This window comes from Garra rufa, chromosome 18 (assembly GCF_049309525.1).
Source record: "Garra rufa chromosome 18, GarRuf1.0, whole genome shotgun sequence".
Lineage (NCBI taxonomy): Eukaryota > Metazoa > Chordata > Actinopteri > Cypriniformes > Cyprinidae > Garra > Garra rufa.
This window is the reverse complement of record NC_133378.1, coordinates 8,828,640-8,852,670: the sequence shown is the minus strand read 5'-3', so window position 1 is coordinate 8,852,670 and position 24,031 is coordinate 8,828,640. Positions and strand designations below refer to the sequence as shown.

Genomic DNA, 24,031 nt, shown 5'->3' with positions numbered 1-24,031 from the left:
GAAATCTAGGCTAGTGCATCAGTTTTACGCCAAAAATTTGTATGTAACACCAGCAATCAAACCAATATACTAGAGCTGATTAATCGTTAAAAGATCGAGATTAAAACACAGACGCGATCTTATTACTAAATGACAACTATTCCTCATGTCACACCCCATGGACTTTCTGTGCTGGTTTTGTCCTTGTGTCCTTCTCTCGTTGTTGCCCTTATATGGCCCTTCCTGTTCTTGTTCTCAGCATGTGCACTAATTAGTAATCACCTTCACCTATCCTAGTGTCATTTAGCCTGTCCTTATAAGTTGATCTCTGTTCAGTGTTTGATTGTCCGGTCTCGTCAGTACTTGCGTGTGTTTACCCTGTTGTTTGGAATCTTCTATGTGGATATAATTAAAGACTTCACCTTTGAACATTATCTTCATGTCTAACTCTCTCATGTACCCACGGAGTGTGACACTTACAGAACATTCAAATCTGTATTTGCACTGCCGCTGACACAGAGAGAGCAGTCATCGTGTTTAGTTGAGAAACGGCTTCACAAACACATTTTTTCAAATACCTAGTCAAGTAATGGCAGAGATCAAAATAGAGAATGTCATCTTTTGAAAGTAATTGGCGCTTTAAATAACATTTGTGTCGATTGCATTGTTTCTGTTAAAAAATGTATTTGTCATTAAATAGAGAGATTAATTGAAAAACGCTGATTCGTCCAGTAAAATTAGTCATTTATTTATTCAAACCACTTTTTCATAAATTTAGTATTAAAAATTGGTGTATTAAATATATTCTATTTTAAATACATATCATGTATTAAATGTTTAATAATTCAGTCAAATGGATTAAACACTTTTAAATAGACTGCAGCAATTGATATTTTGTCTCAAATTATTTTGCTTAGTTTAGAATTGCAGGGAAATTGTGATCTCCATTTGACCTCTAAAAATTAAAACTGAAACTAAACTATATAAAAACTAAATAGAAACATAAAATAAAAACGAAACTAAAGCTAACAAAATTGTTAATGAAACTAATAAAAACAAAACATAATTTTATTGCTAATTTGAAAACTATATTAAAATGAAACTTATATAAAAAAGCAAAACTATAATAACCTTGGGTATATATATATATATATATATATATATATATATATATATATATATATATATATATATGCCAAGTTTCTGTCAAATAGCATATCTAGGTTATGTTATGTCATCATGTTATTTACAAAAAGTCATTTTATAGAAAGGGCTCTAATGTTCATTAGGCTAAGCTTTATCATTTGTTTATCTGTATTATACCTGGGCCCCAGTTAGTCAAATACAAACTCTAAGACAATGTGCCACATTTCTAGAGAGAAGAGCAACACCATGTCAGGTCCAGTTGTCTATGAAACCAGAGCATATTATATTGTCTGACATCATATTTGCAAGTTTTTACATCTATTTACATTTAGCATTAGCAAGCTCTTTTAACTCTAGCTCCGGTAAAACTATTACACTACGGTGGCTATTTTCAGGTTCCTTACAATAGAATCACCAAAATTCTTTAATTATAATTGTTAATATATACAGTCAAGCCCGAAATTATTCATACCCTTGACAAATTCTGAATTAAAGTTACTTTTATTCAACCAGCAAGTTTTTTTTTTTTGGACCAGTAATGACACAGGCTTCTCCCAAAAGATAGTAAGACGATGTACAAGAGGCATCATTGTGGAAAAAAATTCTCAGCTTTTATTTACATTTGAACAAAAAGTGTCATGTCCAAAATTATTCATACCCTTTGCAAACTGTCACAGTCTATGGGAAAATCCAAAGTTCTATACCATTCCAAATAGTCCAAGCTGTTCTAAAGCATCCTAATTACCCTGATTCGTTGGGAACAGCTGTTTTAATCAACTCAACAGGTGAAAAACAGGAGCTCTCTGCTGTTGGTTTGTGGACAGTCATGGCTAAGACAAAGGAGCTCACTGAGGACCTGCGGCTGTGCATTGTGGCTGCTCACGAGTCAGGAAAGGGCTATAAGACCATATCTAACTGTTTTGAAGTTCCAGTGGCTACAGTGCAAAGTATTATTAAAAAATACAAGACGTTCCGCACTGTGAAAAATCTTAGAGGATGTGGTCGGAAGCCAAAAGTGTCACCTGTGCTGGCCAGGAGGATAGTGAGAGAAGTAAAGAAGAATCCAAGGATCACCACCAAGGCCATCCTGATGAATCTGGGCTCTGCTGGTGGCAACATCTCAAGGCAGACAGTCCAACAGACACTGCACACCACTGGGTTCCACAGACGCAGACCAAGGAGGACACCGCTTCTCCAGATAAGGCACACAAAAGCCCACTTGGCCTTTGTAAATGCTCATCTGGTCAAAGAAGAATACTTCTGGTCTTCTGTTTTATGTTTAGATGAAACAAAAATTGAATTGTTTGGCCACAATGATATAGCCTTCATTTGGCGTTAAAAAGGAGAAGCCTTCAACCCTAAGAACACCATCCCCACTGTCAAACATGTTTTGGGGGTGCTTTTCAGCCAGTGGACCAGGGAAGTTAATCACAGTAAACAGCACCATGAAAAAAGAGCGATACATCAACATTTCAGAGTCCTGACTTAAATCCAATTGAGAATCTGTGGAGGGAGCTAAAGATCAGGGTGATGGCAAGGAGACCCTCCAACCTGAAAGAGTTGGAGCTCATCGCTAAAGATGAATGGGCAAAAATACCAGTGGAGACATTCAAAAAGCTGATCAGCAATTATAGGAAGCATTTGATTGCTGTAATAGCCAAAAAAGGCTTTTCTATTGATTATTGAGAAGGGTATGAATAATTTTGGACATGCCACTTTTTGTTCAAAATGTTGCAGAGAACAACAGCCAACTGCAAACCACTGTTGTTCCCATCAGCCATGGGTTTTCAAAAATCAACCTTTTAAATGTGCAACTATTCTTGACATTTTTTTTTTTTAGAAAATGGTTTGCAATGCATTTGTTGCAGCCCCACCTGTAGCATGATTGTTAAAGCCTCCGCTCACAGGATGTTGGTTCACCACATGTCAGATAGGGAGGCTGTCTCAATGTGGTTTAAAAAAAAAATGACGTTCCACCTTTAACTGTTTGAACACTATAAGATATATTGCCCCTCAAGTTTACTTTATTTTATTTGTGCAAATGTGATTCAGCCGCAGTACATTCAGCACATCATTAAATGTTTTAAAAGCATGTTAAAAATATGAAAATCTTTGAGCACAATTTTCATATTCAGTAATCTTTCCTCAAGGCTTTGCCTTTTATCTGTTGATGTGCACACATTTTAGGTTCCCCTGGTTCAAAATGAAAGTGAGTATTTCATAATTTCACAGCTAGAAATGCTCTTTTGCTGGAGTTCGATTGCCTGTCATAATCAACCAGGGCTACTGACACAATTAGTTTCTAGGAACAAGGAAGTTCACAAAAAACTGCATCAATCAACATTTTTGAAACACTGATGCATTGAACCACACCCACAACACTTAAAACGAAACCTAGAACAATAACAGAACTTAAAGTATGCACGCACGTAAAAACAAATATTTAAATGTACTTGCAACACATTTTGGTTATATAATGTTGTTACATAATAATTGGCCAACTTTGTTTCTCACAAACACACAGTGCTTGGATAAGCACATTTACTGAATACCCTTTTTTTACAATTAAAAACAGAAAATAGTGATTAAAAATATCACTCAACCCATATATTTTTTTTTTTAGTTTTGTAGGTTAAATGGAAGCAGACACGGCATCATGATTTCCTGTAAGGTTTACATTATAAGTGGTTATAACAGGAAGCTTTTCTTACTCATGCAAGATCTCTGTTCACTGCCGGCTCTACTTTGACTGCAGCTGCAAATGGACAGGTTAAAAATCCTCCTTTTAACAGGTAAGATGCCACATTTGTTATATTAATTACTATTATTACAATGGCAACCAATAAAACTAGTAATTGAATACTGTAATGCCTTTTCACAAAAAAATCTTTGTGTTAATTTAAAGTGGCAGTGAGTGTGCATCAAGTAACATCTCAAGACAGCACTGATGGTAAGAATCATTTTTATACTGGTTTCTGGTTTGTATGTGAACTTATAATGGCTATTTTAACTGTTTTGTTTTCACGTTATCAAGGATTGTGGATTTAGCTGCACTAACCTAATTAATTTATCTTCTAGAATCTCCAGTTAAGATTTCCAGGCCCAAGATAACTGTGAATCCAGCTCATGTTGTGCTGTACAACACAGAGACAGTGACTCTACGCTGTGAGGTCCCTGGAGAACTATCAGGGTTACAATATGTCTGGTACAAGAACTCAGCTGATCTTGGTGAACATCAGCCCAGCATCACTGCAAGAGGCAGTGGAAATTATGAATGCAAAGCAAAAAAAGGAGCTTCCGCGTCAGACAAAAGTGATAGTTACACTTTAACTCTAACAGGTAAATTAATCTTACAAATGTTTATATATATGTATTTAAATGTGCAATTTTTGGAGGAGTAAGGAGTTTCTCTCCTTACTATGTATATCAATCCCAGCACTAATGCTGATTCTGGTATGTAAGTTGGCTGAAAAGTCAATGGACAGTTATGGAGTGTAAATAATATTTGCCTGACTTTTGTGTTGTCTTTTTCTGTGCAGATCCTCCTAAAGCAAAGCTGACTGCGAATCCTGACTTACAAGAGTTTTTCCCAAATGAAGAAGTCAATCTGCAGTGTCAAATTGAAGGTGGTTCTTCAGGCTGGACCTTCTATTGGACAAGAAATGAATGGACTTCGGAAATCAACGGTGACTTAAAAATCACTGTACAACAAGCTAACTCTGGAGAATATTCTTGTAAAGGACAACTCAATGGCAGACAAGTAACTTCTCAACAAAGTAATAAATTTCAACTCAATGTCAGAGGTAATTTCACTCATACAAATGATTCTGATGATGTTGTTGCGAAATGTTTTTAACTACATTTAACAAAACCAGTTCAGATATACGCTACAAGATTGAAAAGTTTGAGGTCAGAAAAATGTCTCTAATGCTCACCGAGGCCACATTTATTTTTCTATTTGAATATATTTTAAATTGTACTTGTAAATTGTAAGCTGAATTTTCAGCATCATTACTCCAGTCTTTGGTGTCACATGATCCTTCAGAAATCATTCTGATATGCTAACCATTAATTATCAGTGTAAAGAGATTTTTGTTCAATTGACCATATGCACCGAAAAAAACTTCCGCATAATGATAAACCAGCTCATAAACTTCCGCTAATACTCATTTTATATGTGCTATATGTAGGTGGACACTCTTGAGACTCCTCTACTGCGTCGTTCTTATCAGAAACTGAGAAAAATAATAATTGCAACATCATAAATAATGATAACGGCATGAACATTCAGTATCATATTATTTAACAACATAACATTTAAATGCGGAGCCTGGTAATCCCAGGAGAGTGCCTGCATAGTTGTACATTTAAATGCTGGCAGCTAGACACTATCATAACGTGTTTAGGCTAACATTAGCTAGCTAGCGATACTTCTCTTCAAGGACATCTTAATCGTATTCTTGATAATCAGTTAACTTGCCTTCATAGTCATGAACACATTTTTTAAATCTTGTAAGCCTTTATTTTTTCAACTCTACAGCTGTGCAATAAAATTCACTTCAAAGATTCACATTTCATTCATAAAGACGAAAATTATTTTCATGGAAAACAACGTCTTTTTAAGATGAAAATAACATGAAATTACCCATATAACCAGAAGATGGCAGCAGAGGATCAATCATTGGCTCAGCCACTCCCTAGTTTTTTCAAGGTGTCTTGCTTTTTGATTTGTTATAACATTACTAGTATAATAAATTGAAGTACTTTTACCACACTGAAGTATATAGTATAGCAGTTGCAGAAAATCATATAAGGGTGAATTATTTAAATACTTCACTACAAATTAAATAAGTTAAATATGAATGGTATAAGAATTAAATAATGCACTCAATATGAATCGATATGAATTTTAAATAATTTATATAATTTAGTAACTACAACTTTTAAGCTTTATCTTTAACTGTAAAAGATATTAAGCCTATATTTAACCGACACGAACTTGTTACTGTCACACCCCCGGACTTTCATGTTGGTTTCTCCCATTCTCCCCCGCAATTCAGAGTGTTTTTGGTTTCTCCCTCATTGTCTCCACCTGGATGTGTAATCAGTCTGTCTATTTAGTGTGTGTGTTTTCCCCTCAATGCTTTGATGTTATCTCCTAATGTTACCACTCTGTGTTCCTGTGTCTGCCTGTTTCCCATTGGATTTATTAAATATTTGTCTTTTACTACGTCGTTGTTCGTGTGTTCCTGTCTGATCCGTGACAGAAAGACCGACCTAAACAGTTATTTTGCGTGTTCACCCAAAAACCGTGTGTTTTCTATGGATCCCCTACTCCGTCCGGAATTTATCCTTCTTCGGCTGAAGCAGGGGGAATTGCCACTCGAGGGCTACACATTAATGTTCCAGCTAGTAGCTAACACCACCAGCTACCAGGACGACGCGCTCTGTGCGTTCTATGACGCGAGTCTAAACGCGTCATGCAGAGCGCCGTCGTCCGAGGACGGCCCTCGAGCCGATTTCGCCTCGTTTGTGGAGTGTCACTCCAGACCCAGAGCCCAGCCAGCCACCCCGACCCGCGGATTATGAGCCCATCGTAGACAGGAAGCCCGAGCCCGGAGCGACAGCAGTGTGGAGCGCCGATGGGGTCATATCATCCGACCAGGTGCAAGAGCCGGCCACTACATCTGCGACGGTGGAGTGCTGCGTCGAGCAAGAAGGGGCGGTAGAGAGCCCCGCCCACTGCACCACCACTGAGAGTGAGCTAGAAACAAGATTTTGGGGATTTAATTGACTGTGTCATGGAAATAATTATCTGCTTGGACTTCCCACCCACCCTCCCTCTTCTGCCTAGTCCTGAATCTCCACCCCAGCTATCTGCTCCCTCGTCTCCGCCGTCGCCCGTCGGTCCACCAGCTCCACCGGGCTCCATCGTCCCTCCGGCTCCGCCCTGGTCAGTCGTTGCCCCACTTTCGCCTCTGGACTCTACAGCCTCGTCCCTCTGTCGCTCCGGCTCCGCTGCGGACCTCCGGATGTCCATCTCCGCCTTGGTCGCCAGAGCCTTGGGTTCCGCCTTGGCCCTCCGGATCCGCGGTGTCACCCAAGATCATCGGCTTTCCGTCTCCACCTCGGGCTCTCCCACCACCTGCTCTGCCTCCGTCGGTCAGACCCATGGAGTCGTCAGTTTCTCCTCCATCATGGCTCCTCCCTCCATCGGCTCCACCGTGGGATTACATCTTGGCTGCGGCCTGGTTCCCACCTGGCTCCTCCTACTGTCATCACCTCCATGGACTGTTCGTCACCATTCTGGACTCCATCTCTTGCCCTCCTCCCGGGAGTCCGTCCTCCACCGAAACCCCCTCCTAAGACTGTTTGCTGTTTCCCGTTTGTCGGCGCGAGGGGGAGGTAATGTCACACCCCCGGACTTTCATGTTGGTTTCTCCCATTCTCCCCCGCAGTTCAGAGTGTTTTTGGTTTCTCCCTCATTGTCTCCACCTGGATGTGTAATCAGTCTGATTATTTAGTGTGTGTGTTTTCCCCTAAATGCTGTCGGTCTTTGATGTTATCTCCTAATGTTACCACTCCGTGTTCCTGTGTCTGCCTGTTTCCCATTGGATTTATTAAATATTCGTCTTTTACTACGTCGTTGTTCGTGTGTTCCTGTCTGATCCGTGACAGTTACTGCTGTAGTTTTGTTAAATTAAATTTAGTCTGATTTTAGTCTGAATCACTTACTGCACAGCTCTTTTTTTGACATCAGCTTGTCAGATGTTTCGTCCGGTTATTACTGTCCATCATAGCAATGACTCGCGTTTTTTTTTTTTAAACTTGCATTTGTCATTCTTGAAACGGTATACATGAACCTCTTAAACAAACAAACATTCTTTGATTGTGAATAGATTATGTAGAGAAAATGAGCAAAGTACACTCCTATTACAGTACAGTACAGTTGACCAGAAATGACTGAGCTGGCTTGTCTAAAACAAGGAAGTAATCTGTGTATATGGTCAATTTGATGGCACTTCGATGGAACTGCTCTCTCAACGCAAAATCTGTGATAAATAACTCAATAGCTGGGATACGTCTGACCCAGGATCTGAGTAATACAAAGACTACCCAAACACTGGGTTGTTATGTGTGACCCAGAACCTGGGTAACACTAAAAACTACCCAATGATTGGATTGTTACAACTGACACAGTAGCTGGAAACACAAAAACTACCCAAGCACTGAAAAAATAACCCAAAAAATTGACCCAAAAGGCTCAACCCAGCATTTGAATTAAAAGAATAACCCAGGATTTTTTAGAGTTTAATAATTTCTAACCCAAACATTTTAACAGTACTGTACATGAGCATTAGTAATATGATCTATGTTATCTTTTTGAATATGCTCACCTTACATTTTGGTTCATTTTATCTCTTGTTTTAGAACTGCCTGAACCACAAATTCAGTCTGATTGGACAGAAGCATTTCTTGGTGAAAAAGTGTCTTTGCAGTGTGTCATTCAAGATGATTCCAAAAACTGGAATTATTTGTGGTTCAAGGACTCAAAGAAAATAAACATAAATGGAAACCCTCTCACACGCTCAGTTAAGTCCAGTCATAACGGGGCGTATGAGTGCCAAGCTGAGCTGCAGGGCAGAAAGGTGATGACTGCAAAAAGCACACCGCATTCGTTAACAGTTCATGGTAAGTCTGGCACAGTATGTTAATGGTTTATTGGTCTAAAAACAGCATGTCATAGTTAAATCTGTTATGAAATACATTACTTTTTGAATTTTAGCCAGTGTGTGGTGTGTATGTTTAGGCATAAAAAAAATTCTACAAATTTACAAATCTCAAAGGCCACTCCAAAGGGAGATATTTAGTTTTTAAAAATCCCTTTTCAAGAACCACAACGAACGGCTCCTTTGGACTACAGTGTTTTGTTTTTTTTTCTGGATGCTATAACGTCACAACATGTTCCATTACAATATCATTCAAATAAATCCCGCCTACAGAAATTTGAATCGTTGGCAGGAGTGGAGGGAGGAGGTGAGGGATTAGCCTAACTTTAGCAATGTAGCATGGACAGCCGCTTCTGGGATGCTTCAGCGATCCACAGGGCGGCTGGTATAAATGCAAGCATTTACTAAAGTGTCTGCGAACTGCTCCGGTAGCCGTGCTGGAGCCGCGCCATTGACGTGTGCGGTACAGAGGGTCGAAACACATGCAGAGCCGCAGCTGATGTAAACACAATCATTGACTGGAGTGACAATCATTGGTTTCCGCGTCAGGCTAACTGGCTTTTTACTAAGATTTTTGTGGCATCTTGCAGTGAGGATGTGAATTGCAACAGTCCACCGCTCACCCCTCCCTTTACAGAAGCTACGGTAGCCGACACAGGATTAAGACATCGTTGTATTAGACAGCAAAGAATAATGAGGAATTTAAGGAATTATATTTACTTAATTATTCAATAAACGATGTTATTGTGAATATTACTGTTACTTGTTCATCATTGTGTCAGTGGGATAAGTGAATTCAGTAACCTCAGGTGCGGACAGAATCGACAGCGGGTAAGTTTCTTCTGAAATACTTTGTTTTCAATAGGCGATTGTTACATGAAGTTGCTGCTGAGTAGCACTCGTTCGTTTCTATTAATCTCCTTATTCGTTGTATATACATTTATTTAGTACTAAAAAGCACTCGTTCGTTGCTGTTAATTTCCTTATTCATTCTATATACAGTTATTTAGTACTAAGAAGCACTCGTTCGTTTCTATTAATCTCCTTATTCGTTGTATATACATTTATTTAGTACTAAAAAGCACTCGTTCGTTGCTGTTAATTTCCTTATTCATTCTATATAGTTATTTAGTACTAAGAAGCACTCGTTCGTTGCTGTTTATTTCCTTATTCGTTTGTATATACATATAGTGACTGCGTAAAAGCAGTCGTTTCGTTGTTATTAATTTCCTTATTTGTTTCCATATACATGTAGTTGCTGCTGGAAAGCACTCAGTAACTTGTTTATTGGGTCTGCTAGCGTTTCGTTGTAATTATTAGTTCTGATTGCAGTTATTGAAATTAAAAATAGTAAGCAGACGGCCAAGGGAAAGCTTTTGTTCGCCCCATCGTTCCCTTCCTGAGCACACTCAAAGTGCGAAGTCAGTGGCAATTTAGTTTCGATTTGAGCCATTTGCAGTTGCCTGCCTTACTTTCGGGGGTGACTCACACAAGGAGGCGTACCCAGCGTTCAGCCTCCTCGCGTGAAGACCGACGAGAGTCAAGACCTGCGACTTGTCCTGCGTGACTTAACCGAGCAACATAACCGATAACGCACTTAGGTATTCCTTTCCTTATTTCACTCTTCTTTCTGTCCTCCACTATCATGTGCTTCCAATTCATTCCGGTGCTCTCCACAAATCGCTCTAACATCACACGCACACGTCGACGCAATCTTTCTAACCTGTGCACTATCATCACCTCTTCCACTGAACCGTTCTCTTTCACGGTTGGGCTATGGAACTGTCAGTCAGCTGTCAACAAAGCTGACTTCATTTCAGCCTTTTCTCTGCAATCTGGCCTGAGCATCCTTGGTTTGACTGAGACCTGGATTCGTCCTGAAAACTCAGCAACCCCAGCCGCTCTCTCTAATAACTTCTCCTTCTCTCACACTCCTCGTCACTCTGGAAGGGGAGGCGGTACCGGATTACTCATTTCTAACAACTGGAAATATTCAACCCATTCTCTTCTATGCAATTACAACTCATTTGAATCTCATTCAGTCACTATAACATCTCCTATCAAACTCCATGTTGTGGTAATTTACCGCCCTCCAACTCAACTTGGCATCTTCTTAGAAGAGCTGGATGGGCTGCTGTCCTCATTTCCAGAAGATGGCAGCCCACTTCTAGTCTTTGGGGATTTCAACATTCACACTGACAAACCCTATGCTGCTGACTTCCATTCACTCCTTGCTTCATTTGATCTAAAACGCATTAGCACTACATACACTCATAAATCTGGCAACCAATTTGATCTCATTTACACATGAAACTGTATTACAGATAACATATCAGTCAAACCCTTACACATCTCTGACCACTTCTTCATTACATTTGATCTACATCTCGCTAACTGTGAACCCCCAACCCCTCTACTGTTACTTTTAGACGAAACCTTCGCTCTCTTTCACCCTCCCACTTCTCTTCCACAGTATCCTCCTCTCTTCCCTCTCCAACCCACTTCTCATCCTTGGATACTAATACAGCAACCGACACCTTGTGCTTCACTCTTACTTCTTGTCTAGATGATATATGCCCTCTCTCCTCCAGGCCAGCACGAGCTGTTCCTTCAAACCCTCGGTTATCCAATGTTCTTCGTGAGCAGCGCTCCAAACTTAGGGCAGCTGAGAGGAAATGGCACAAATCTAAGGATCCATCTGACTTGAGTAGGTATCGGTCTCTGCTTTCATCCTCCTCTACCCAAGTCCATACTGCCAAATCTTCATACTTCCACATCAAGATCAACAATGCTCCGGACACACGCAACCTCTTCAAAACTTTTAATTCACTGCTTTGTCCCCCTCCACCACCTCCCACTACTTCTATAACAGCTGATGATTTCGCCACATTCTTCACAGACAAAACTGCATCTATCAGTAATCAGTTCTCAGCTCCACACATACAGGAATTAAAATTAACCACACCCACAGCTGGAACTCCCCTCTTCTCCTTCTGTCCCCACTCTGAGGCAGAAGTAACCAAACTTCTCCTCTCCAGTCGTCCGACAACATGTCCTTTCGATCATATCCCCTCACACCTTCTCCAAGCAATCGCTCCCACAATCCTACCGGCGCTCACACACATCATCAACACATCTCTTCTCACAGGCACTTTCCCCACTACATTTAAGCAGGCCCGGGTAACCCCGCTGCTCAAAAAACCTACACTTAACACTTCACTCATAGACAACTATAGACCTGTCTCTCTCCTTCCATTCATAGCAAAAACACTAGAACAAGCTGTTTTCAACCAGCTATCTTTATTTCTCTCACAGAACAATCTACTGGATGCTAACCAGTCAGGGTTCAGGAGTGGCCATTCAACTGAGACTGCGTTACTGTCTGTCACTGAAGCCTTACGGACTGCAAAAGCTGAGTCCAAATCATCAGTACTCATTTTGCTGGACTTATCTGCAGCTTTTGACACGGTGAATCATCAGATCCTCCTGTCCACTCTCTCATCGCTGGGCATCACAGGGACTTCACTTCTCTGGTTCAAATCCTACCTCTCTGGTAGGTCTTTCAGAGTGGCCTGGGGAGGGGAGGTATCCAAAACTCATCAACTGGTCACTAGGGTTCCTCAGGGATCAGTTCTTGGACCCCTCCTCTTCTCCATATACACCACATCTCTAGGCCCCATAATACAGGCACATGGCTTCTCCTACCATTGCTATGCGGATGACACACAGCTCTATCTTTCATTCAAACCAGATGATCCATCGGTAGCTGCGCGGTTCTCAGGTTGCCTGGCGGATATCTCTGCGTGGATGAAGGAACACCATCTCCAGCTCAATCTAGCAAAGACCGAGCTCCTTGTCTTTCCTGCCACTCCAACTTTACAACATGACTTCTCCATCCAGTTAGGTTCATTGACAATTACCCCATCGACTTCAGCCAGAAATCTTGGAGTAATCTTTGATGACCAATTGACTTTTAAAGACCACATAGCTAAAACTGCTCGACCTTCCTAACAGAGCATGCTGCACAATTCTTCGTCCAGGCCCTGGTCATTTCCAGGCAGGACTACTGCAATGCTCTTTTAGCTGGTCTTCCAGCATGTACAATCAGACCTCTACAAATGATTCAGAATGCAGCAGCATGGCTGGTCTTCAATGAGCCCAATTGGGCCCATGTCACACCTCTCTTCATATCCCTGCACTGGCTACCGGTTACAGCACGCATCAAATTCATGACACTGATGCTGGCATATAGGACAGCCACCGGCTCTTCTCCTGCCTACCTCCATTCACTACTACGAATCTACACTCCCTCCAGAAGTCTGAGATCCTCTAGTGAAAGACGCCTCATTGTACCACCACAGAGAGGCATGAAATCACTTTCCAGAACATTCTCATTCAACGTTCCTGTCTGGTGGAATGATCTTCCCACCCCTATCCGGAATGCACACTCCTTAACAACTTTCAAGCGTCTGCTGAAAACCCATCTTTTTCGACACTATTTGACTCACTTTTTTTGATCTTCCTTTTCTATCCAGCACTCATCTAACAATGCCTGAGATATATGGTATTTTTGAGCACTTCCTATGTTGATCTGCCTCCTTAGGATGAATCACTTGTTGTATTCCCAATTGTAAGTCGCTTTGGATAAAAGCATCTGCTAAATGAATAAATGTAAATGTAAATGTTTTTTCGCATGAACAACAGTGATGAAATGCGATCTGTAAAGCAGTTTGTCCGTTCAGGGCTACTGTAGAAACATAATGGCGACTTCCATGTGAGGGGACCCGCGGTGTATATAGATATAAACTGCTAATTCTAAGGTAATAAAAACATAATGGTTCATTAAGTAAGGTCTTTATACACCCCTGAAAACATAGTTATGTATATTATATTGCACCTCTGTCTAGAGATCATCTTAAATATTACACAGTGCACCTTTAAAATGTAAGAATCATCTTAATCTAGCTTGCACAGTTGTACACATAACTTGCTGCTTTGGGAAGGGGCGTGGCAGGACTGAAATGCCGTCTAAGCTGTGTGCCAAATGCAACGCAGTGGGACCGCTAACCAATCACAACACATTTTGTTTTTCGGAAGACGTACCTTGATCAAACCCGGAACTAATCGAGCCATTTGAGAGGCAAGCATTAGAGCATGTTCTAGTGCACCCCTAAAACAAAATAAAAATTTTGTAAAAGAGCATAATAGGACACTAAACTAAAGCATATTGATGTTTTTTTTTTGTGTGTGCAGAACTGCCTCAACCAAAATTGTCAATAGAATCTCAATGGAATACATTTTACCCAACTGAGGAAGTGACTCTGAAATGTTCAGTCAGTGAAGATTCAAATAAATGGGGCTATGAATGGTTTAAAAATGGAGCTCAGCTTCAGGACAAGGACATTTCCTTATCTGGAAACACACTCTTCATCAGCTCAGCTAAAGCGGGTCATTCAGGACAGTACACCTGCAGAGGAAAACATCTGACGAGAACATCAGTGACTACAACACAAACCCAAGCTGTGCGACTTCAAATTAATGGTAAAATCTTGTTTGATTAACAGAATAAAAGGTAACAGGAAGCTTAAAGTTCAATGTAAAGGAGCTTTTGAATAAATTGAACTGCTTTTGAAAATATGATATTCTATGATTCATATGAAAGAAAGAGTTACAGGAAACTTACAATGCAGTTCAGAAGCTGTATTGGCCTGTATCAGTGTACAGTGGTTTATGTCAGCATTTACAGTTTCAGGTTATTTAGTCTTGGATTATAAAGGACATGCAACTCAAGGTTTTATCATTTTTACTTCTGTCACTCTTAGATAACACACCAAAACCATCCATTACAAAACGTAATTTTAAATTCTTTTACACTGAGGAGCAAGTCCAGCTTTATTGTAATATGCCTGAAGACGGTTGGGAATACTACTGGTACAAAGACAAAGAAAATCTTCGAAACACAAACTCAAAATTGACCATTGAATCAGCATCTGTCGCTAACACTGGTCACTATCACTGTAAAGTACAGAGAGGAGACTTCTCAGTGGACAGTGAGACTGTAGAAGTGCAAGTTCAAAGTGAGTCCGTAATTTAGTTCTTTAGAATCATTTCTGTTATGTAATATTATTACCATTGTACAATGCCTCATTAAAATTCCCAGGAAATGTATGAACATGTTAGTATTAGGCTCTGTGTTATTTAGCTGACATTCAACCATTTTCCTTTCTTCCTTTAGAACCGCCTGAACCACAAATCCAGTCTGATTATACCGATGCATTTCATGGTGAAAAAGTGTCTTTGCTGTGTGTGAATCAAGATGTATCACAAAACTGGAATTATTTGTGGTTCAAGGGCTCAGACAAAATTGTCTCCAATGATAAAACAAACATAAATGGAAACATTCTCACCCTCTCAGTTGAGTCCAGTCATAACGGGGCGTATCAGTGTCAAGCTAAGTTGGAGGGCAGAAAAGTAATGACTGCAAAAAGCACACCGTATTTGTTAACAGTCCATGGTATGAATCTGTTGTCACAGTAGCTAAAACATTGTGAAATGTATCTCATTTCAGAAAACAGTTTATTTAATTTTGGATGTTTATAAGCTTAATGCTAATTTAAGAGTTTGAACACTGTGTATAATTTAAAAATAAAACGTGCATGAATATAATTCTCTTAGTCTTTAGTTTTATAATAGTTAAGTATAAATTATATTGATTTTTTTTTTTTTATATATATATATATATATATTTATACTTAAAGGACCACAGCCAACACTTGTTCTGGAGCAAGATCCATCAGATTCTGAGATCTACACTGAAGAACAAGTCGAACTCAATTGTAGAATTAAAGAGAAGACATCACAATGGATATTTCTGTGGAGAAAAGATTCAGCGGAAGTAAAAGTGCAAGATCACATTTACACTATCCCTAGTGCTGACCTCTCTCATGATGGTACATACACTTGTCAAGTAGAAAGGAAAGAGACCAAATTTTTATCCAAAGACTCTAAAAAACTGACTATAAAAGGTACGATTGATCTTTTTTTATACTTTATCCAGGCATTCACTCTTAAAAAAATAAAGGTTGTTTAAAAGGTTCTTCACAGCGATGCCATAGAAGAACCATTATTGGTTCCACAAAGAACCATTCAGTCAAAGATTCTTTAAAAAACATCTCTTTTTTACCTTTTTACATCGTGAAGCACCTATATTTTTGTATTACAGTATGTCTAAAAATGTCTAGCTCTGTTATATTGTTCTTGTGTTTATATGTGCAGAACGGCCTCAACCGAAATTGTCTTTAGAGTCTCAATGGACTATGTTTTACCCAAATGAGAAAGTGACTCTGAAGTGTTCAATCAATGAAGATTCAAAAAATTGGGGCTATGACTGGTTTAAAAACGGAGCTCAGCTTAAGGATGAGGGCATTTCCTTATCTGGAAATACACTCTTCATCAGCTCATCTAAAGCAGATCATTCGGGACAGTACACCTGCAGAGGAAAATATCTGAAGAGAACGTCAGTCACTACAGGACTAACTAAAGCTGTGCAACTTCATATTAATGGCAAGTATGGTTTAACTTCTTAACTGTTGACATTTGTACTACAGAAAGTGTCAGTCTTTGCAGCTTCCAAGGGATTTTAATTGGGCAATTCAGATCATTTAGTACTAGATTACCTAGAACAACAAGCACATGCAACTCAAGCAATTTTTGTTTCACCTCTGTGACTCTTAGATACAACACCAGACGTAACCATTACAAAACATGAGTGGTTTGATTTGTTCTACACTGAGGAGCAAGTCCAGCTTCATTGTAATATGCCAGGAGATGGTTGGAAATACCACTGGCATAAAGACTCAAATCCTCTGACCACAAAACCAGAATTCACAATCAACTCAGTATCTCTCACTGACACTGGTGACTATCACTGCGAAGCAAAGAGAGGAGAATTCTCAGTGGACAGTGAGACTCTACAAGTGCGAGTTAAAGGTATATAAACTTCCTATATTTCATTTATAGCATATAACCATGGCAGTGCACTAAACAAGTTTAAAATAACTTGACATGCATTTACACTCATGCCATGTTGTTTACAACGTGTGTAACGGGGGACTGTGACAACGGAGAGGGGATCCAAATGCAGCCTTTTTTAATGTCCCAGGGCAAAACAAAAAGGTTTTCCAAATAAGATGCAAAGGTCAGTCTAGGCAGCAAACAAACAATCATAAACTAGATAAAGAAAATTAAGTTGGCTTGAGAAAGCCTGACCAGAAAGTTTTAAAAGTTAAAATAAGTTTGAGAAGTTAAAAAATATAACTTTTAAAAGTTAAAAGCAAGTTGTTAGTATGTTTCTAACATGATTGGCAAGTTACTAGTATGTTTCTAGCATGATTGGTAAGTTGTTAGTATGTTTCTAGCCTGATTAGCAAGTTGTTAGTATGTTTCTAGCCTGATTAGCAAGTTGTTAGTATGTTTCTAGCCTGATTAGCAAGTTGTTAGTATATTTCTAACATGATTGACAAGTTGTTAGTATGTTTCTAGCATGATTGGCAAGTTACTAGTATGTTTCTAGCATGATTGGTAAGTTGTTAGTATGTTTCTAGCCTGATTAGCAAGTTGTTAGTATGTTTCTAGCCTGATTAGCAAGTTGTTAGTATGTTTCTAGCCTGATTAGCAAGTTGTTAGTATGTTTCTAACATGATTGACAAGTTGTTAGTATGTTTCTAGCATGATTGGCAAGTTGTTAATATGTTTCTAGTATGATTGACAAGTTGTTAGTATGTTTCTAACATGATTGGCAAGTTGTTAGTATGTTTCTAACATGATTGGCAAGTTGTTAGTATGTTTCTAACATGATTGACAAGTTGTTAGTATGTTTTTAACATGATTGGCAAGTTGTTAATATGTTTCTAGCATGATTGACAAGTTGTTCCCTGCTGAAAAAAACAGCTAAAACCAGCCTAGGCTGGTTGGCTGGTCTTAGCTGGTTTAAGCTGGAAATGGCTGGTTTTAGCTGGTCTCCCAGCCTGGCCAGGCTGGAAAAATGGCCAAAACCCCTCTAAAACCAGCCTGCCTCCCAGCTATGACCAGCTAAAACCAGGCTGGTTGACCAGCTAAAACCAGCCAACCAGCCTAGGCTGGTTTTAGCTGGTTTTTTCACCAGGGTTAGTATGTTTCTAGCCTGATTAGCAAGTTGTTAGTATGTTTCTAACATGATTGACGATTGGCAAGTTGTTAGTATGTTTCTAACATGATTGGCAAGTTGTTAGTATGTTTTTAACATGATTGGCAAGTTGTTAGTATGTTTCTAACATGATTGACAAGTTGTTAGTATGTTTCTAACATGATTGGCAAGTTGTTAGTATGTTTCTAACATGATTGGCAAGTTGTTAGTATGTTTCTAACATGATTGGCAAGTTGTTAGTATGTTTCTAGCCTGATTAGCAAGTTGTTAGTATGTTTCTAGCCTGATTGGCAAGTTGTTAGTATGTTTCTAGCCTGATTAGCAAGTTGTTAGTATGTTTCTAACATGATTGACAAGTTGTTAGTATGTTTCTAGCATGATTGGCAAGTTGTTAGTATGTTTTTCACATGATTGGCAAGTTGTTAGTATGTTTCTAACATGATTGACAAGTTGTTAGTATGTTTCTAACATGATTGGCAAGTTGTTAGTATGTTTCTAACATGATTGGCAAGTTGTTAGTATGTTTCTAGCATGACTGGCAAGTTGTTAGTATGTTTCTAACATGATTGGCAAGTTGCTAGTACAGGTCCTTCTCAAAAAATTAGCATATTGTGATAAAGTTCATTATTTTCTGTAATGTATTGATAAACATTAGACTTTCATATATTTTAGATTCATTACACACATTTGAAAGTAGTTCTATCCTTTTCTTGTTTTAATATTGATGATTATGGCATACAGCTCATATTTCATCCGACCAATAAAAGAAAAGTGTTTTTAATACAAAAAAAGTCAACCTTCAAATAATTATGTTCAGTTATGCACTCAATACTTGGTCGGGAATCCTTTTGCAGAAATGACTGCTTCAATGCGGCGTGGCATGGAGGCAATCAGCCTGTGGCACTGCTGAGGTGTTATGGAGGCCCAGGATGCTTCGATAGCGGCCTTAAGCTATCAAGGGCAGGGTCAATGCAGCTAGCTATCAGGAGATTTTGGAGCACTTCATGCTTCCATCTGCTGAAAAGCTTTATGGAGATGAAGATTTCATTTTTCAGCACGACCTGGCACCTGCTCACAGTGCCAAAACCACTGGTAAATGGTTTACTGACCATGGTATTACTGTGCTCAATTGGCCTGCCAACTCTCCTGACCTGAACCCCATAGAGAATCTGTGGGATATTGTGAAGAGAAAGTTGAGAGACGCAAGACCCAACACTCTGGATGAGCTTAAGGCCGCTATCGAAGCATCCTGGGCCTCCATAACACCTCAGCAGTGCCACAGGCTGATTGCCTCCTTCAATTATTTGAAGGTTGACTTTTTTTGTATTAAAAACACACTTCTTTTATTGGTCGGATGAAATATGCTAATTTTTTGAGATAGGAATTTTGGGTTTTCATGAGCTGTATGCCAAAATCATCAATATTAAAACAATAAAAGGCTAGAACTACATTCAAATGTGTGTAATGAATCTAAAATATATGAAAGTCTAATGTTTATCAGTACATTACAGAAAATAATGAACTTTATCACAATATGCTAATTTTTTGAGAAGGACCTGTATGTTTCTAACATGATTGGCAAGTTGCTAGTATGTTTTTAACATGATTGGCAAGTTGTTAGTATGTTTCTAGCATGATTGGCAAGTTGTTAGTATGTTTCTAACATGATTGGCAAGTTGTTAATATGTTTCTAACATGATTGGCAAGTTGTTAATATGTTTCTAACATGATTGGCAAGCTGTTAGTATGTTTCTAGCATGATTGGCAAGTTGTTAGTATGTTTCTAACATGATTAGCAAGTTGCTAATGAATGAATGAATGAATGATGCATTTGTATAGCGCTTTCATTGTGTATTTCCGTACACCCAAAGCGCTTTACAATCATATGGGGGATCTCTCCTCAACCACCACCAGTGTGCAGCATCCACTTGGATGATGCGTCAACAGCCACAGTACAACGGCGCCAGTGCGCTCACCACACACCAGCTACAGGTGGAGAGGAGAGAGTGATATAGTCAATTTAATGGAAGGGGATTATTAGGAGGCCATGATTGACTAGGGCCAGTGGAGGGAATTTGGCCAGGACACCGGGGTTACACCCCTACTCTTTTATGAGAAGTGCCATGGGATTTTTTGTGACCACAGAGAGTCAGGACCTCGGTTTAACGTCTCATCCGAAGGACAGTGCTTTTTACAGTATAGTGTCCCCATCATTATACTGGGGCATTAGGACCCACATAGACCACAGGGTGAGCACCCCCTGCTGGCCTCACTAACACCTCTTCCAACAGCAACCTAGTTTTCCCAGGAGGTCTCCCATCCAGGTACTGACCAGGCTCAGCCCTGCTTAGCTTCAGTGAGCAACCGATCTTGGGCTGCAGGGTGATATGGCTGTGGCCATAATATGTTTCTAACATGATTGACAAGTTGTTAGTATGTTTCTAGCATGATTGGCAAGTTGTTAGTATGTTTCTAGCATGACTGGTAAGTTGTTAATATGTTTCTAACATGATTGGCAAGTTGTTAGTATGTTTCTAGCATGATTGGCAAGTTGTTAATATGTTTCTAACATGATTGGCAAGTTGTTAGTATGTTTCTAACATGATTGGCAAGTTGTTAGTATGTTTCTACCATGATTGACAAGTTGTTAGTATGTTTTTAACATGATTGGCAAGTTGTTAGTATGTTTCTAACATGACTGGCAAGTTGATAGTTTGTTTCTAACATGATTGGCAAGTTGTTAGTATGTTTCTAGCATGATTGGCAAGTTGTTAGTATGTTTCTAGCATGACTGGCAAGTTGTTAATATGTTTCTAACATGATTGGCAAGTTGTTAGTATGTTTCTAGCATGACTGGCAAGTTGTTAGTATGTTTCTAACATGATTGGCAAGTTGTTAGTATGTTTCTAACATGATTGGCAAGTTGTTAGTATGTTTCTAGCATGACTGGCAAGTTGTTAGTATGTTTCTAACATGATTGGCAAGTTGTTAGTATGTTTCTAGCATGATTGGCAAGTTGTTAGTATGTTTCTAGCATGATTGGCAAGTTGTTAGTATGTTTCTAACATGATTGGCAAGTTGTTAGTATGTTTCTAGCATGATTGGCAAGTTGTTAGTATGTTTGTAGCACGATTAGAAAGTTGCTAGCATGATTCTAGCATGATTAGCAGGTTGCTAGAATGTTGTTAGCATGATTCTAACATGATTAGCAAGTTTTTAGTATGTTTCTAGCATGATTAGCAAATTGCTAGCATGTTTCTAGCATGTTTGTAGCATGATTTGTAAGTTGCTAGCATTTTTCTAGCATGATTAACAAGTTGTTAGAATGATTAACAAGTTGATAGCATGTTGCTAGTAATAATTAGCAAGCTACTAGCATGTTTATAGCATGACTAGCATGTCACTACCATGTTGCTAGCATGATTAACAAATTACTAGCATGTTTCTCACATGTTGCTAGCATGATTAGCAAGTTACTAACATGCTTCTAGCATGCCTGGCATGCCACTAACATGTTGCTAGCATGATTAGCAAGTTGCTAGCATATTGTTAACATGATTAGCAAGCTATACATTCTAGTTGCTAGGGTAAGCTAGTGATAGATAGATAGATAGATAGATAGATAGATAGATAGATAGATAGATAGATAGATAGATAGATAGATAGATAGATAGATAGATAGATAGATAGATAGATAGATGTTAGCATGTTGCTAGCATGATTAGCTAGGTACTAGCATGACTAGCATGTCACTACCATGTTGATAGAATGATTAGCATGTCACTAGCATGTTGCTACCATGATTAGCATGTTAGCAACATGTTGTGAACATGATTAGCAAGGTATTACCATGTTGTTAGCATGATTAGCAAGTTACTAGAATGTTTCTAACATGATTAGCAAGCTACTAGCATGATTCTAGTTGTTGGGGTAAGCTAGAGATAGATAGATAGATAGATAGATAGATAGATAGATAGATAGATAGATAGATAGATAGATAGATAGATAGATAGATAGATAGATAGATAGATAGATGGATAGATGGATGGATAGATGGAGTTTGTAGAGTTAAAGCTCTAGGAGGAGTAGCAGTCAGAAATGTTAGTCTCAGAAAAAGAAGCTGGCTTTCTCAAACCAACCTAAAAACATGAAACAGTCCGAGATCAAATCTAGGCAGGGAATACAAGGAAACTAGGACAGGGCCGTCGCCAGAAAATTTTCATTGGGGGGGCATTTCGTTTTCATAGGGGGGCACACTTTTTATATATAATAATTTAAATATAATTATATATAAAACATTAACTTGAATAAAGTTCTATATTAAGACATATTTTAAAGCATGTTTTTGCAGCGTTGAACAATAGCCGATCACAGACATGTCTGCTATTGTATTCGCAGCTGAGCAAAAGAAGAATTTTTTTAAGGAATCACGTGGCTGTTAACATATGCACTGTCTAATATTTATCGATACATCACTATAATGTTATATGCGACTATATACTTTGCTAAAACAATATTCTTTCATCTATATAGGCCTATAACAATGAATGTTGTAATTTACAACGAATTTGTGACAACGTATTTATTATGTACTTACTAGTTTTAAAACATTTGCTGCATGAATTAAAAAAAACTGCTATACACATATCAGGCAAAATTGTATTGAGAGAAAAATTGTATTGTTGTCGACAAATCCTTTAAATTAGCCTATTCAGACAGACGAACATAAAAATCTGAAAATATGAGCAGCTACAAAATTATAGTACCAATTTATAAATAAACATTATGAAATAAATGACAAATTGTAATGGCATTCGTTATAAACACCATACAAGTCTAACCATACGAATTTCAAGAGAAACTGAAACGCATACTGCATGCATCTTTCGGCAAGAATACAAATATTTTTTCACATCTACAGGCCAACTTAAAATAAAGATGCCAATTAAACCTTTGTAATTTATATAGTAGGACACAATTTTCTATGAAATACATAGACCTACACTTTATTGGCTGAATAATATTTACCTTTTGAATGTTGAGCGTTATTAACTGTTGAATAAATGCTGACGCGGGACAAAATGCCCGATTTCCCAACAGTTGAACTGAGCAATGTACCATTTTAATAGGCTACTTTTAAACGCATATAGCTCAGTAATGTCAGCTTTATGTGTTTTTTGAGAGGGGGTAGGATTTTTGTTGGGAAAGTCGGGGGAGAGACGCACACTTCGATTAGACTGGATAAACACATGCAGCATCTTAATTGTTAAGAAAATGGTATTCCTAATAAATGTCTCGAATATTTTGATTATGTCCAATGCTTCTCTTTCTTTTTGGAATTATTAGACACATTTCACTATGTCTTTTCAAATGCCTAGGTCTGTTTAATTTCCTTAATTATAAAATTTAGCACTATTTTAAACGTTTATTCAAGCAATAATACAGTATATAAATGATCTCATGTTTAAAACCAGGGATTAAAACGAATTCCAAGTAAAAAACTGTATTTTTTCTTTACATTTCCAGAGAGCGAAATTAACGAAATTAAACATTAGTTAATAAATTCAAGGCACTATAATTTCCTTATTCATTTGATACAACTATTATAACTATACAAATAATATATATAAAATAATATTATTTTGTCATATTCGTGATTCCTGAATTTATATATGAAAACTTCGTTTTGAAGTGCATTCGTTATGTTTGTATAAGAAAAGTCGTTAACAGCCTATTAAGTTGATATACTATTCTTGATAATTTTTAGAAGTTAAAAGTTAAGAAAAAAGGAATTAGCTTGTAGTCTATATATATTTAAAGCTATAGGCTAATCTTTTCCTTAACTTTTATTACACTGTAGATCGAAATAAAATAATTCTTGATCATATTTAACACCAGAGAATCACTGACATAATTTAGAGTACTTCGAAAACGAAACTATTTAAATTTGTATAAAGGAAAGACAAAATAAATCACAACAAGAACATGTATT

The 24,031-nt window shown here is 38.3% G+C and overlaps 1 protein-coding gene across 1 annotated transcript in view; it reads left to right on the top strand.

Annotated features, from left to right (window-relative positions):
• The first annotated feature begins 3,825 nt into the window (after window positions 1–3,825).
• LOC141291493 (Fc receptor-like protein 5) overlaps window positions 3,826–24,031 on the top strand; it is a 28,025-nt gene continuing 7,819 nt past the window's right edge. Inside the window, exons 1-11 of the mRNA XM_073823652.1 lie at window positions 3,826–3,917; window positions 4,031–4,075; window positions 4,204–4,464; window positions 4,665–4,928; window positions 8,557–8,817; window positions 14,109–14,396; window positions 14,678–14,932; window positions 15,091–15,369; window positions 15,614–15,880; window positions 16,131–16,418; window positions 16,590–16,844. Of these exons, the coding sequence (XP_073679753.1) occupies window positions 3,887–3,917; window positions 4,031–4,075; window positions 4,204–4,464; window positions 4,665–4,928; window positions 8,557–8,817; window positions 14,109–14,396; window positions 14,678–14,932; window positions 15,091–15,369; window positions 15,614–15,880; window positions 16,131–16,418; window positions 16,590–16,844 (2,494 nt within the window). The 5' untranslated portion in view covers window positions 3,826–3,886. The remainder of the gene's footprint in view (window positions 3,918–4,030; window positions 4,076–4,203; window positions 4,465–4,664; window positions 4,929–8,556; window positions 8,818–14,108; window positions 14,397–14,677; window positions 14,933–15,090; window positions 15,370–15,613; window positions 15,881–16,130; window positions 16,419–16,589; window positions 16,845–24,031) is intronic.